The sequence below is a fragment of the Copadichromis virginalis genome, linkage group LG5, assembly GCF_057382275.1.
Source record: "Copadichromis virginalis isolate Kocher_CV1m ecotype Utaka linkage group LG5, C_Virginalis_male_GT1.1, whole genome shotgun sequence".
NCBI classification, from domain to species: Eukaryota; Metazoa; Chordata; class Actinopteri; order Cichliformes; family Cichlidae; genus Copadichromis; species Copadichromis virginalis.
The window spans coordinates 14,460,670-14,476,110 of record NC_140622.1 but is presented as its reverse complement, the minus strand read 5'-3'; the positions used below and the strand labels follow the sequence as shown (position 1 = coordinate 14,476,110).

The following is a 15,441-nucleotide window of genomic DNA, read 5'->3' as shown; positions in this document are numbered from 1 at the left end:
ACATTTTTACCAAGTAGGCTCTCATTTTGTGAGAATTAAATATGAAAGAGGTGTTGTGATCTTCCTCTTATCATGCAGATACAAAACGGCTCCAGATAAATGTTTGTGCTCCACGGGGAAACTATTTGGACAAGAAACACTTTAGAAAGTAGAAATTTAAAAAGATGTCACACCAGGAAACATGTTTTTTAATTAAAATTTTTACTCAGTGTTTCTTTTTTTCATTCAAACAACTTTATAAGTTTTAGAAAAATATGGTTTGGATCAAAGTGCAACCATTTACACAAACATAAACAGACGTTAGAAAGTTCTTTTGTGCGTCACCAGAATGATGACTCATGATCCATCTAAAGGCTTTGGAAAACACAACACTTCTATAAAGATCCCAAAGTGACAACTTTTCGTTTTGCAACGCACAGTCTATCCTTCATGTGTTAATTATGAACAACAGAGTGCCACACTGACAGTGAATGACTGTCTTAATCTCACTGCCTGTTGTGGGAAATAAAGATTTGCAATTAAATGATTAGAAAAAATCGCTACAGAACAAGTTCACCTCCTGGCTGGGGAATGCACTGGTCAGCAAAAGTAATTAAGGCTAACCACACAGAGATAATGTTAGTGTTTATAACTGTCTATATCAAAGATGTGGTACACCTGACTTTATCATTATCTCTGTCTCAGATAATGTTCATATCAAAACCCCTCTGGCAGTTGTAGTAGTCCTCTGTGCATTTCATGAAGCTACGCTGCTGTTGTAAATCTTCTCCATTTCATTCCTGTCAGCTCCCAACAACAAAGGCTCATGCTTTGCATTTGTTCAATCCCAGAATCTACAACCGTCAACATCTCACATGTAATAATTAAAAGGGAAAGCTACACGGCCTTTGTAATAAGGCAGTAAAATATTTGTCTGCTTTGTTTATGACAATTATTAGACACTGAAAGGCGTGCATTTAGTTCATACTGTTGACTGCACAGATAAACCTTTGCGTGCATATGGGTGTGTGAGAGTGAAACAGAACATTTAATGCGTGCTTCACAAGTTACACACTAATGGAACAGGGCCTCAGTGTGAACCCACAAATGATCATTCTTCAGCTGTGTCACAATTGCCAAGTCAACTATGGTTTCCTGTGCGTATACCTAATAAGCATTGTGCCACTTGATTGTTAGGCATTTCTCTGCAGATGATTGATTGGGACATGTCGCTTGCTGCCAGTCTTATAAATTCTGATCAAGAACTGGCTCATAATTTCGACAAAACAGAAAAGAGATCATGTTAGCGAGAGATAGGCGAAGAAGAGCGGGGGATTATGGATGTTTTAAGAAATAACAAGACAGACTAAACAAGTAGGCAGATGGGGTCATCACAGGATTAAATTAAGTTTGTTTTTCTTCTTTTCTTTCTTGAATCACACTTGACAAGCTTGTTAGAATAGAAATAATCACTTTGTGAGTGCAGTCAGCTTCTATTACATCTTACCAGAAGATTACGCAGAGGTAACATGAGATGTTTATAGTACAGATCACAGAAATCAATGCCTGCAGCACAGATTCTTTGTCTCTGAGAGCACTCTATAGAGCTTTAATCTAGCCAGCCACTGTCACCTCCTGCTGGGATAAGATGATCCACTGTTCAGCATCAGAGAGACAGAGACAAAAAACTATACATCTTATATATCTTTTTTTATGTTCCAAGAAATATCTGTGAAGGGCTTCGCTGAGAAACACAACTACGGTTTCCCCAAGATAACAAAGTGATTCACTCTCCCAGCCTGGATTCATTTTAGATTTAAAGCTGCACAACCAAACATTTTTGTATATCCAGCATATTTCATCACTGCATATACCATATAAAAACTCATAAATAATCAGTGTTTCACCCACAAATTTCATTTTATTTCCAGCACTCTCAAAACTTAAAAGAAGAAAAGTCAGTTATGAATAACAAAAACACAAGCCGATCTCATCTGACATATCAATAATGTGTCAGTGTTTACAGCTTGTTCAGTTGGTGAAGATGACCAAGAATAAACATAAAACAAACCTTTTACAAACTCTTACGTGAACTTAATCCCTGGAAACTGGAAAGTATTTTGGGGATTTAGTTCACATAAATTCAGAGCATTTTCTGTCCAAATGACACCTCCTTCTCTGTGCATACGAATACATACAGTCCTCCCATTTGCTAAAGTGACATCAGGAAGCACAGCCCTGCACAGAGATGAGACTGTGCATCCTCTCATCTTTGCAGTAAAGATGACTTCTTTCGTCTTTTACACATGCTGGTACTTACATAACTTTTAATCGGTCCATTGTGGTGAGGCTACACGGTTACTTCGGATTGTTGTGATGCATTCAAGGATCACTTGATTTTGTTTTCAAGGGTACTTTTAATGAAAGTATGTTTTAAAGCGCAAGCAGCTGAAAAGACCTTGTTATTTTATCTTCCATGTTGTGTTATCTGGTTGGATGAAATTTTCAATTTTAATAAAAACCCTGTATTTAACACACATACACACACATATACATTATACATATAGATATGTAAAATGTCAATCATATATATTTCACCTCTGTAATGTTCTGGATATTTATAATTGAGCTTAAACTGTAACCACATAATTTCCTTTGGGATTATTAAGGTGTTCTGATTCTGATACGCACTTGCTGGCACAACTCACAGCTAATGAATTAGTAACATTACTGGATGTAAAAAGAGCCTCATGGAGAAGATAAGCCATTTACAAGTAAAGCCAGGGAGTTCACTTCTCTTTGAAAAATTGCATGTGCAACTGGATAAACTATTTGAGATTAACAATGCCCAATATAAAGTTGCAAAGAATTTGGAGATCTCATCATCTGCAGTACATAAACTAATTAAAAGATTCAGAGGATCTGGAGGAGATCTCTGATCACATGGGACAAGGACAAAAACCTGTTTTGAATGATCTTTGAGGCTGTAGATTATTTAAAAATATACAATTGTTTAGTGGAAATCTCTTTTTGGCATTAGGCACACACTTTATAGCTAAACTACTCTGCCAAAAATAACCCAAAATCTACATAAATATAGTGCCTAACTTGAACCCAAGTTTATGGGTTTATTTATACAGAGATAGAGAGAGAAGGAAAAATCTTGTCTGCAGTCTTAGAAATCAGGTTTTGATGTTGTTTAGTGCACCACTTAGTTTGAACCACTCAGTCTTGTTTTTCTTTTTCTTGTTTTTCTTTCTTTCTTTCTTTCTTTTTTTAAAGAAGAAGTCTTTCTCATTTCAACAATATAATACTAAAATACACTCTGCATGCATTTTAGCGGTATGAATCTGTAGCAAGGTGTTAAGCTGGTCTGCCCAAAGTGCCTACACAAGTGACCTACTGAATATATTGAGTATATTATGACACAAAAACTCCTATAAAGGAGGTGCGAAACCTTTTATTTGCCTTCATAACTGCAGCAATTTCCCCCCTGAGTTCACACATGCTTACAGCCTGTTGTTAAGAGGTGATGCAACACCATGGTAACAGGTGCCTGTCAAGTTTCTTCTTTCTTTTTTTTTCTCTTTTTTTGTTGCAGTCCATTCCATCAAATTAAATCTGAGCACATATTTAGTTAAATGCCTGCATCCTGTTTTTATCCAGTGTTGTAACTTTTCTTTTTCCTAAATTAGGTTTTAGAAACTTTACCATATTCATTACCATTGCTTGACATTTGAAATGCTCTTCACATTTAATGAGAGCAGCAGACGGCCTTCAGCCCATATAAAGATTCCCCTTCTGCTTTAAGTAAATATATGCAAGAAAGAATGCATCGCTTTACTAAACCCTCACATTCTTGACTAAACCTACTCAGTATTTGCTAGCACAGTAGCCAATGATGTTATAGTCACATAACATAAATAGTAACCTCATCATCTTGCAGAAATTCTTTTAAAAAAATCCAAATGCATCCACCCATTCAGTGGAACGTGTTGTAACAGCTGTGATATACATCTGTTTTATCGCTGTTTAATATGGTGTAGCCGTTCCATGTCTGAACCTTTGATGCAGTTCTTTTGTTGATGTTTTGACTGCAGGAGTCCACCTGGATTTACCTGTTTTCCTTCCTTGCGCTGCCCGCAATGCTGCAGCTGTGTGTGCTGCCCTTCCTCCCTGAGAGTCCTCGCTACCTGCTGATGGAGAGGAGGGATGAGGCTGGAGCGGAAAAAGGTATTCCATAAACAACACTTAAGAACATCTGCAAAATGCAGTCCGGCTGACACAAGAGGCTTTGGTGTCTCATTGTGGTTATTATGTTTGAAAACTCTGCTGTTGCTCTTTACAACAACTACTACACATTACCACTCTTTTAGAGTTAGAAAAAATGTCTTAAGAAGTAAGACTGTCACTGTCACTCAGGTGACTGGAGTATATCTGCAGGGACCAGACATAGTTTTTTAGTGAAACAGAAGTTCATGATTGCTTTCCCACTGGTGAGATTTGTGGCTTTTAGAGTGTTTTATGCTGTTTTCAGCTATTTCAGTGTACAGAAGACTAGCTACACAATTTTCACAAGTGAAAGTTTTGCTTTATATAAATACTTCAGCTTTTAATACTGGCCAAGGTTTTAAGAGGACCAAATCAGAGAGTGAATTCTTGAATTCTTCACTTTTAAATGTAAAAATATATTCTTAAATACAGCTTTCAAATAGTAAATTAAAGACTGAGAGATGGCTTCACATCTTTATTTATGATTGTAAAGCAGTTTCAAAAAAGAAGTGCATTGGTAATGTGAGTTAAATAAACTGTGACTCTCAGTGGTTTTAATTCTACACATAATTGTTTTTTATTTATTTTTTTCACAGCAGACATTTTGACATGCTACATTTGGAATTTATTGCAGCCATTATTAATATAACTGTTTTTTTCTTATATAATAAGTGATAAAGCTGGGAGTGTGAAAAGTCTTTTAGTTACCTTTTTTAACTGACCTAAACCAGTTAAAAAACCATAAAATCTAAAATCTGTTGTAATATTCAGTCATATGTTACTATACCAATTCCAAAAAGGTTGGGATGCTGTATAAAATGGAAATAGAAACAGAATGAAATGCAAATTTCATAAACCAATATTTTATTTTTAATTTCTTTTTCATGTTTTAATAGTGAGAGCTTGTATTTCAAAAAAAATATTAGCAGACACGGGAGAAAGGAAAAGAAGTGTAATAAAAACAAGCTTTGTATTAGGCTGAATACCAAAAATAAGGCAAGGTGAAACAAGGGAGGAACTACACTAACCTAAACTGGGAAAAAATCCTAGGATCAACTATAAAAACAATGACATGAGACAATGGCATGAAACTGAACAGGAATGTGCAAAATGTAAACGAGAAATAATCAAAACATGAGCATAAACCTGAACAGTATTAAGAAAAGCTGTGACTTGCTGTGACTTGACGCAACGTAAACAGATGAAGACAGAGGACTTAAATACACAGAAGGGTAATGATGGAAGTGGAAACAACTGGGGAAACACAGCTGACACGAATGAACATGACGCCACAGGGGAAGTAAAACTAAACACACTGAAAATGGAAACACCAGTCTCTTCAAAGTAAAACAGGAAACATAATTGAATGTAGAGATGAGAACACAAGCTTGACAATAGAACATGGAAACACGCACACACGACAGACTGGGGAGACACAGAACACAAGGAGAGACGTGGGAACAGATAAGGGAGATGAAAGCAAGGGTATAACTAAGCGTTAAACATAGAGGACAAGACAGATGTACACAGAAGACAGGAAACGACTCATAAACATGGAGACATGGATGAAACATAAGAAAAAAGAAAAGCTAGAAAAAAACTCAACTAAACCCTAACTGAATAATAACACAAGAAGTTAACATTATTGCAGTCTAACATAAGAAAATCAAGAATACAAAATAAACTCAAAATGTTAGATCAAAGATTCAGCCCCTGACAATAATATTCCTTAAAATCATGGATACTTTGAATATTTAGTCATCTACAGTACATATCATCAAAAGATTCCAGGACTTGAGAGACGTACACAAAGGACAAGACTGAAGAGCTGTGAATTTCACGGCCTCAGGCAGCACTGCATTAAGAACAGGCATGATTCTGTAATGGGCTCAGAAATACTTCCAGGAACCAATGTCTGTAACCACAGTTCACCATGTCATCTACAATAGCAGGGTAAAGCTCTATCAGGAAGAACAAAGCCACATTATGAACATTATCCTGTCATGTGATGAGGAACAAGCACCCAAACACAGACTCAGAGGGCAGGAAAGGTGTCAAATAAAGTGCTTCTTTAATAATAACCATTGAAGTGAGTCCAGTATAACAGGGCGTGTATACAGGCAGTCTGACAAAAGGAAAATGGAGACTGGGACTACATATACACACAAAGACACTGAGGTTTAATCAAGGGAAGAGGAAACAGGAGCGGAACAAGGAAACTGAAACTAATTAAGCCCAGTGATTCAAAGGAAGTAAAACAAAATACAAACCACAGGCAACTGGGAATTACAAAATAAAATAGGTAAGTAAGTAACTCCACTGGAAAACACAAATAGACAGGGACTTAACAAGAAAACACTAAGGAACCTAGAGTGATACATACACTAAAATCATGGCACAGTACACTGAACCGAAAACAGAATAACAACTCTCACAGCAATCAAAATGAAAGAATAACAGAAACAACAAAACTCAACCCTCAATAGTAATAAAAACTGAAGGGCAAGAGGATAGGATAACAATGAGAGGCAAACTAAAAAAAAATCTTAACAACCAGAAAACTCAAAATAACCAAACTCCCACACCATGGGCCAAAGCTCATTTAAATTGGATTGAGGCAAAGTGTAAAACTGTTCTGTGTTTAAACACATCAAAATTTTAAATTGGTTTTGGAAAACATGAACACCACACCTCTGGACTACCGAGGAGAAAAATTGTCCAAGAGTTCAAAAGCCTGCATCTCTGATGGTATATGGGTGCACTCGTGCCTGTGCATAGATAGCATGTATATCTAGATACTGCATATTTCTGCAAGACAATGTAAAACTACAAACAGCATGGCTTTGCACTGAACTAACCTGCAGTCCAGACATTTCACCAGTCGAAAACATTTGTTGCCACAAAATGGAAAATCTGACAAAGAAGGCCCAAGACTACTGAGCATCTAGAATCCCATATTACACAAGAATGGGAGAGCATTCCTCTCCTGAAAGTCCATCCTCTTTTAATTGAGTAATTCAGTTCCTTAGTTACTCAATTAAAATTCTGGTTTTCTATTTTACAAATCTTTTTCTTTGATACCTCACAAATCATTGATTGGAGGTATAAATGTCTTGTACAATCTTTTGTTTTTTTTAATATTCTGTTTCAAATGCACTGATTCAGTGCCTTTAAACCACAGTAAGCTGCAGCTGCCAGAGAGGCAGAGAGATACTTAAAATCACAGCACATCTTCATCTTTCTGACCTCAAACAAAGGAAAGAAATGAGGAGATGGTCTTTCGCATATTTATTTGGCTCTTATGACACAATAGGGGAAATAAAAAGTTGCTCTTGAATGTTATGTCCCAGTTAAGAGTTTTATCCATTAAAACTGTTTTGAAACTGCGTAGACCCTTAACCTTTAATTTGCAGCTACATTTTCACAGAAATGTTTCATTTGAAACAAATGCAAATGAAAATTATTCATTACTTTTTAATCATGTCTTTTTAGTATTCTGTTTTTGAAAATGTTTTCAAATCACCTATTTTTTACTTTTTTGGTATTCCGATTGCACAGCTGCGAAAGGCAGTAAATATCAGAAAAAAAGGCAAAAATCAGCTGCTTTTTATGAAGCATGAGAAATACATACATTATTTATTGCAGCAATCTTTGCACAGTTGTGTTACATTTCCCCTTAGACCTTACTCAAACAATAATTTATTCTCACTGACCACAACCTTTTCCAACAATTTGTTTTGTTGTACCTTACCTATACATTGGCCATAGTAAAAGGTTACAGGTGCAAAATTATAAAAAGTTTTCATAACTATTACAAATATTTCAAGCTTCAAAAAAAGAATATGATATAAATGCTGTGACATGAAAAGGCACAGCATGGATTAAAGGCATACGTAGCTCAAACTACATGTGTTAATGAAGTATAAAGAAAAATGTAATTTCAAACAAAACTTTAATGAATTTGGTCTCTGGGGTGGTTTGAGCTGTTTCATGCCCGCGTCCATACATTATAGATTGGTAATCTCTGAAGGTTTGGTGGCTTACAGTTTATTCTTTGTAAAATTGAACATGATCTTTGATTCTTTTGAACATGTTGTGCATGAAGGTCTCAGAGGACAAAGCAGTATTTATGATGATGGTGTCACATGAGAAAATTAATGATCAAAAATACAATTAAATGGAATAAACAGATTTATTATGCAGCAATAGACATGTTACCAAATAGTAGTGATAATAATAATTGGTTGGTCTTATGGGCTTCTTTGAAAACACATTCTAGTTCTGCGATGTCTTTTTTCTGCACACTTTAAGTGAAAATTCAAGGAGAGTACTCTTACCTCTCATGATGGAACACTGTTTGTTTAGCTCTGGTTTTGCCATCTGTCTTTTGTTGCTGCTTCCTTTGTGTAATAAATTCCTACCTTGAGTACTTCCAGCAAGTTAGAACCAAAGAAATGTGTTTTTGTTGCTTTTATCTTACAAAAAAGACAAAAAGATAGTTGAACAAGTCCAGAAACCAACTGCAGAAAAGCATGATGTTATAAATTTAAAGTTTCTAAATCTTTTATTTATATAATTCTGTCTTACTTTTTATTACAATTGGATTAAAACAGTGTGCCTCCAGTGGTGTAGTGGTTAACACATTTGCTTGGCAAGGAAAGGGTTGCTGGTTTTAATCCCAGCTGGAGACTCAAATCCTCTTTAGGGCTTTTTCAGGAAGAGCAGCTAGTGCATAACAACTAGTGCAAGCCCTACCGGCTGTCATCACCCCTTGTGGCAAGGGTGAAGCCGGAAGCAGCTTTTTCATACTGTAACGATGGTTAAGTGTTATTGTACAGTGACATGTTGGTGATCTCTGCACACTGTTGTTGTTCCTTTAAGATTCATGTTTGGTTGTGGTACAGGAAGGGGAGGGGGGACCTGGTTGTTTTTGTGTGTGTGTGCCAGGCTGGAGAGAGGAGCTGTACGAGGGCGCTCTCCCCGGAGTTAGCAACCCGCTTGCTTATGTGCCGAATAAACGGACAAACTGAGACCCAACCGTCTGGTTCTTGTGAATGTTACAATACTAACATTAAATAACTGACGAAGCGATGAAGGGTTGGGTAAAGACTTCCTGCTTTCTTATTGTCTCTACAAGTGCCCTTCATGGGCATATGACTTTAATTTAACACACAATGCTTTCCCCAACGAATGATCTCCTTAGTTACTGAGTGATATTACTAAAACTTACAATATCTGACTTTTTAGGGAAACTGATGGGCCTCGTAGACGAGTGTTGTTGTTTTATTTAGTAAAGTAAAATGCAACCAGTGCAATGCTTGCAGAACTTCTACTCACAGATAATTTACAATTTAAAGGTATCACAGAGAGGTGAGCTATGCATTGCTTCTTTTAAGCATTTTTGTAGGTCGCCTCATGGTCGAACAGTGGTTAGTACGGTTGCCTCACAGTAAGGTCAGTTGGTCAGTTCCACCATCCAGCCAGGGTCTGTCGAGTATGCATGTTCTCTCCAGGTACTCTGGGTTCCTCCCAAAGTCCAAAGATGATGATTCTAAATGGTTCCCTGTCTCTATGTGTTAGCCGTGTGACAGATTGGTGACCTGTCCAGGGTGTACCTTGCCACTTGCCCTAAGACAGCTGGGAGAGGCTCCAGCTCCCCTGTGACCCTGATTTGGATAAGTGGAAGAGAATGGATGTTGACAACAGGCAGAGACACAGAATACAGCAGCATCAACCTTTAAATTCTGGCAGCTGTATCCTAACACACACAACATTTTACTTTACCTTGAGACTAACTTTAAATATTCTGTTTCACACTTGTCTCCATGACGATTTTATTGCCAGTGTAAAACTGCAGAACCGACAAGCCCATCATGGTTCTTTAAAGCTCCTTTGTTGCACCACATCCCTCCACCTTGTGGCACTGTGAGTCTTTGGTCACAACAGTGACACAGAGTGGAGCCCTGCAGTTCTCAGTAACACAGGATGGCTGCATGGGGACAGTGACACTGTTGAACAACTCACCTTACTCCAACAGATATCGATATCAAGTCACACCTACTCGGATAGCAGCGAGTGGTGTTTAATGCTCTATCTATATTAGAATTACATGAAGTTAGATTGATAACACTGATCATTTCAGCTTGTTGGTTCTTTTCTCTCCCTTTCTAAACTTTGTTTCAGAGATCACACCATTGTAGTTAATGGATTTTAGATTTTGGGCTTCCATGTAAACTGCTGGGAATATCTTTTTATATTTAGCTGTCAACTGGGCTGTCGATAGGTGAGTTAAGTATATTATGCTATGTTTTAGTATCATAATTTCTCACTGGAGTTTCATATATCTGTATTCTGCACAGAATGTCCTCTCTCTTTTTTCCCTCTCACCCTTTTCTCTTTATTATATCAGTATCAAAATCCTAACTGGCCTTCTTTTGCTTGATTATTTGGTTTAGCAGAGATACACGTATTTTTACTTTAAATGCTTCCCCTTTCCTGCCTCAGAAATCATGGCCCAGCCTTTACTGTGACACTGGCCGACTCCATCTTGTGTGGTCTGCACCGCGTGTCATTTCATTTCCACATCCTAATGACCTGCTTTTAGTCCTTGACTGTAGAGATTTGCTCCCGTGGACTGTGTCCTAAACTCGTGCCTAGTTGACCTGCCCTCAACTCCAGGGATTAACCTTCACAAGAGAAGGGCTCAAAGTGAGAAAAGAGTCTTTCCATCCACTTATTCTTTGCCATCTATTGCATCCAAGAAGGCACGAGTTCAAACAACCTTCAAATGGCCGAGCTAAAAATAACAGAAAACGGTTAGCAGTCGTCTTGCCTTGAATAAAAAAGGTGTGGTGATTTCTGCTTCATTCTGACACAAAGAAAAGACATTAAACTTACTTAAATGTAAATAATCTGTCTTGTATTGGGTCGATATTATATAACAAATGCATAAACTTGTTAGGCAGTACGTAGGACATCGACATCTAGTCACAGATGATATGTGTTTCTAAAATCTATTTGTGGCAATTAAAAAGAAAATCTCACCTATTTCACATTCAGCAGAGGTCAAAATAATGTGATAGATACTTAAATCACTAAAGCCAACAAACAAAGAGGTCTGAGAGTCATCTGCATTGCAGCAGAGTGTATTATTATGCTGATGAATTATGTATCCCAGAAAAAGCATTGAAACAGGGAAAATGTGGCCTGTAGATATAACAAATCTTTAGATTTTAAACGAGCAAAATATGTTTTCCATATTGAATGCATTTTCTTCATGCTGTTATCCAAGTCAGTTTTTCAAATATTATATTTTGTATTACATTTTTTTCACAATATATACACTCAACAAAAATATAAACGCAACACCTTTGTTACTGCTCCCATTCCCCATGGGATGGACGTAGAGACCTAAAATTCATTCCAGATACACAATATAACCATCCCTCCCAAACAGTGGTCACAAATCAGTCCAAATGTGTGGTAGTGGGCACATCTGCTATATTGAGATAATCCATCCCACCTCACAGGTGTGCCACATCAGGATGCTGATCTGACATCATGAGTAGTGCACAGGTGTACCTCAGACTGCCCACAACAAAAGGCCACCCTGGAATGTGCAGTTTTGTCTCACAGCAAAATGCCACAGATGCCACAAGCAATGAGGGAGCGTGCAATTGGCATGCTAACAGCAGGAATGTCAACCAGATCTGTCGCCCGTGCATTGAATGTTCATTTCTCAACCATAAGCCGTCTCCACAGGCGTTTCAGAGAATATGGCAGCACATCCAACCGGCCTCACAACCGCAGACCTCGTGTAACCACACCAGCCCAGGACCTCCACATCCAGCAGGTTCACCTCCAAGATCGTCTGAGACCAGCCACCCAGACAGCTGCTGGAACAATTGGTTTGCACAACCAAACAATTTCTGCACAAACTGTCAGAAACCGTCTCAGGGACGCTCAACTGCATGCCCGTCGTCCTCATCGGGGTCTTGACCTGACTCCAGCTCGTCGCCGTAACAGACTTGTGTGGGCAAATGCTCACATTCGATGGCGTCTGGCACGTTGGAGAGGTGTGCGCTTCACGGATGAATCATGGTTCACATTGTTCAGGGCAGATGGCAGCTGAGAATGTCCCAGTTCTTGCATGGCCAGCATACTCACCGGACATGTCACCCATTGAGCATGTTCGGGATGTGCTTGACCGGCGTATACGACAGCGTGTACCAGTTCCCACGAATATCCAACAACCTCGCACAGCCATTGAAGTGGAGTGGACCAACATTCCACAGGCCACAATTGACAATCTGATAGACTCCATGCGACGATGTGTTGCACTGCATGAGGCAAATGGTGGTCACACCAGATACTGACCGGTTCTGGGTCCCCAGACCCCCAATAGCGCAAAAAACTGCACATTCCAGGGTGGCCTTTTGTTGTGGGCAGTCTGAGGTACACCTGTGCACTACTCATGATGTCAGATCAGCATCCTGATGTGGCACACCTGTGAGGTGGGATGGATTATCTCAATATGGCAGATGTGCCCACTACCACACATTTGGACTGATTTGTGACCACTGTTTGGGAGGGATGGTTATATTGTGTATCTGGAATGAATTTTAGGTCTCTACGTCCATCCCATGGGGAATGGGAGCAGTAACAAAGGTGTTGCGTTTATATTTTTGTTGAGTGTAAATAAAACAGGGACCAATCATTAAAAAAACTGAAAAATGACACACGGGACTCTGTCCTGTAATGTAACAGCTCCATAGGTTTGTGTTGTTGTGGCCAGTTTTAATTATTTTAGCTTCCAAATCTAATTACTGCCACACCCATGAGACCCGTCCACCATTGTTATGTCACAGGAGCTAAAAGGAATGGCAGGAAATGGCTGTATAATTTAATGGCAAAGAAAGGCAAATGAGTTTATGTAAACCTGCTTGTACCTTCAGCAAAAAGAGAACGACATATCTATTAACATAGTTAATTAACCTGTGATTTTCAATTGATTCAAGCCATAGAAATGTGACGCAACTATCATTCTCTATGGGAAGAATTGAAGTTGTCACATGAGTCAACAATAATTATTGTTGACTTTTAGAATTTTGTGGTGAAAAAATTCTAATTCTACTGTATTGGTGACATTTAGGTTTATTAGGTATTATTACAAGTATGTGGAGATTCTAAATGCCACATATCTGGATACATGCTCAATCATCCAGGTACGTAAATCCCAAAAGGTTGATTCTGTTCATTTGGATGTAGCGTTTTGAATGGGAGACACGTTTCATCTTTTGTCACCTTGTAAACAGTACATTTGCATAATAACTGAAACCAGCCCACTGGATGAACACTGGGCTGTGAGGTCAGTTCTCTGTACTGTTTATAAGGTTGGGGAAACCTGCAGTCAGCTGAGACTGAAGAAGTCAATTGGATGAGTGACGAAACGTTTCTCCCATTCAAAACACTATGTCCAGATGAACAGAATCAACCTTTTCGGGTAAATGCCTCATAGTTTGCATCCAAATAATGTTACATTTGACCTTTGACCTTACGTTTGCATTTCGCATGTTATATCTTTGAAGAAAGCATTGTCGAGTGAAAGAGAATGAGCTGTCTAGATACAGAAATACCGTAGTATAATATCATATAATATAATAAATATCATATAATAGGCTAAAGTTATTCATCTCCTGTTATCTATGAATCGCCTCTGTCAGTGCACCCCTGGTGGCTGTGGCTACAATGTAGCTTGCCATCACCAGTGTATGAATGTGTGTGTGAATGAGTGCATGACTGGATATGTAAAGTGCTTTGGGGTCCTTAGGGACTAGTAAAAAGCGCTATATAAATACAGGCCATTTACCATTTACCAATCAATACCTATTACACATTACCTACTCCTACATAATGTTTACAAAATACAATGTGATTCCCTTTAAAGGTAAATACTACCCAGAGAAGGAGCTGCCTTGGTGGAGGTGTGCGCTCTCAATGCTGTTTGTTGTTGTTAAGCCGTGTGACAGCTCACACTTCTACCTGCTCACATTATGTTGGTAAAAAGAGCCAAAAGGCTGGACATAATGTCAGGGTTGAAATGCAGCCTGTTAATAACAAAAGTGTGGGGCTCAGTTTACTTCACTTTTAAGTACCGTTGATAAACCAATAGAAATTTTGCATTTTCAAAGTTTCACTGCTCCATTTACAGCAATATGTTCTCATTTGCCCGTGGAACAAATCGTTAGGTCCTTTGATCTCAGCGTGATGGTTGTTATTGAGGGTTATGGCACTGTCGATATTTTTAACGCTGCTGCGCTTGTATGTGTGAATGTTTGTGCGTAAGCCTTTCAGAGGTTTTTGGGAAAGAAGGATGTTTCCCAGGAGCTGGAAGAGGTCCACATGGAGGCTCGAGCTCAGGACAAACTACACACCGTCTCTGTGTTACAGCTGCTGAAGAGCCCAGCTGTTCGCTGGCAGCTCATAACTGTCATCATCACCATGGCCTGCTATCAGCTCTGTGGCCTCAATGCAGTAAGTTTTTGATTTAACTTACCTTTCTCAGGTTTTGAGTGGAATCAGCTCCCTTTATGCTATTTCACAGTGCATTTGACTGTATTTATAGATCATTTATTATTCATTTAAATAGATTCAGATGCACCAAATCAATAATGCAAGCTCTGTGTAAATATTTCATTATAAGGACCCCACCCCAACACCATTCTGAAAGCAAACATTCAATATATCTTTAAAGATGATCTGGCACTCTTAGAGTTACACCTAGACCTTGTTAATAAGTTTGGAGCCTTGGTCCTTCCCCAGGCAGGAAGGTGATAAGTGTTACCTCTTCTACTGGAGATACTTCAACAGGAGAACTTGTCATTCTGCTCTATTCTGGCACTCTGGAGTACATTCCCAGTCGATTATGCTGTTTTCTGATTTTTCTGATTTCGGCTTGGGCTAGAGAATATTGCAGTAAACACTGATGACGAATTAAAGACAAAAAAAAGGAACAGAAAATGCACGAGTAAAGTGTTCGACCACCAATTGCCGCATGAGAAAAAGGCTTCGTGATTTCTATTTGAGGGATGGAACTGCTTTCTTTAAGTGACATACTGCCTCACGAGGGCTTTTGATCACATTGGAGAGAAAGTTCTGTTTAACACATCAGTCCAAAAATGGGTCAGTGTC

At 38.5% G+C, this 15,441-nt stretch overlaps 1 protein-coding gene across 3 annotated transcripts in view; it reads left to right on the top strand.

Annotated features, from left to right (window-relative positions):
• Positions 1-15,441, top strand: part of slc2a9l2 (solute carrier family 2 member 9, like 2) — a 105,870-nt gene that overhangs the window by 38,980 nt on the left and 51,449 nt on the right. For all 3 annotated transcript variants that reach the window (XM_085456079.1, XM_085456080.1, XM_085456078.1), the window contains exons 7-8: positions 4,080-4,212; positions 14,597-14,784. In XM_085456079.1, coding sequence (XP_085312205.1) covers positions 4,080-4,212; positions 14,597-14,784 — 321 coding nt within the window. The remainder of the gene's footprint in view (positions 1-4,079; positions 4,213-14,596; positions 14,785-15,441) is intronic.